Source organism: Fulmarus glacialis, unplaced genomic scaffold (genome assembly GCF_000690835.1).
Source record: "Fulmarus glacialis isolate BGI_N327 unplaced genomic scaffold, ASM69083v1 scaffold30693, whole genome shotgun sequence".
In the NCBI taxonomy this organism is placed as follows: domain Eukaryota; kingdom Metazoa; phylum Chordata; class Aves; order Procellariiformes; family Procellariidae; genus Fulmarus; species Fulmarus glacialis.
In genome coordinates, this window is record NW_009201470.1 from 1,884 (window position 1) to 2,215 (window position 332).

The window sequence follows — 332 nt, forward strand, 5'->3', positions numbered from 1 at the left end:
CGCGCCTACAGCCCGCCCGACTACACCGCCAAGGCGGAGGATTACTTCAGCGTCAAGTCCCGCAGCGAGCTCATGTTCGAGAAGCAGTCGGAGCGGCACGGGCTGGCCAGCCGTGTCACCCCTGCCCGTGAGCCTCGGCCCCTCCGCGGGGACATGGGGAAGGGTGGCAGAGCAGAGGGGGCGGCAGCCCTTCGGAGCCCGTCTCACCGCCCCCCTGGCCCCCAGGTTTGGCGCCCGCAGACACGTGCGAGGAGCAGCTCTATGAGCATGTAAAACCCGTTGTTGATGGTGCCAACTTCATCGTCAAGCACATGCGGGAGAAAAACAGCTAC

The 332-nt window shown here is 65.7% G+C and overlaps 1 protein-coding gene across 1 annotated transcript in view; it reads left to right on the forward strand.

Moving 5' to 3' along the window:
• Window positions 1-332, forward strand: part of CHRND (cholinergic receptor, nicotinic, delta (muscle)) — a gene marked incomplete at its 5' end in the record, with an annotated part of 2,468 nt that overhangs the window by 1,866 nt on the left and 270 nt on the right. Inside the window, 2 exon segments of the mRNA XM_009573961.1 lie at window positions 12-127; window positions 226-332. The exon segment at window positions 226-332 is cut by the window's right edge and continues 1 nt beyond it. Coding sequence (XP_009572256.1) covers window positions 12-127; window positions 226-332 — 223 coding nt within the window.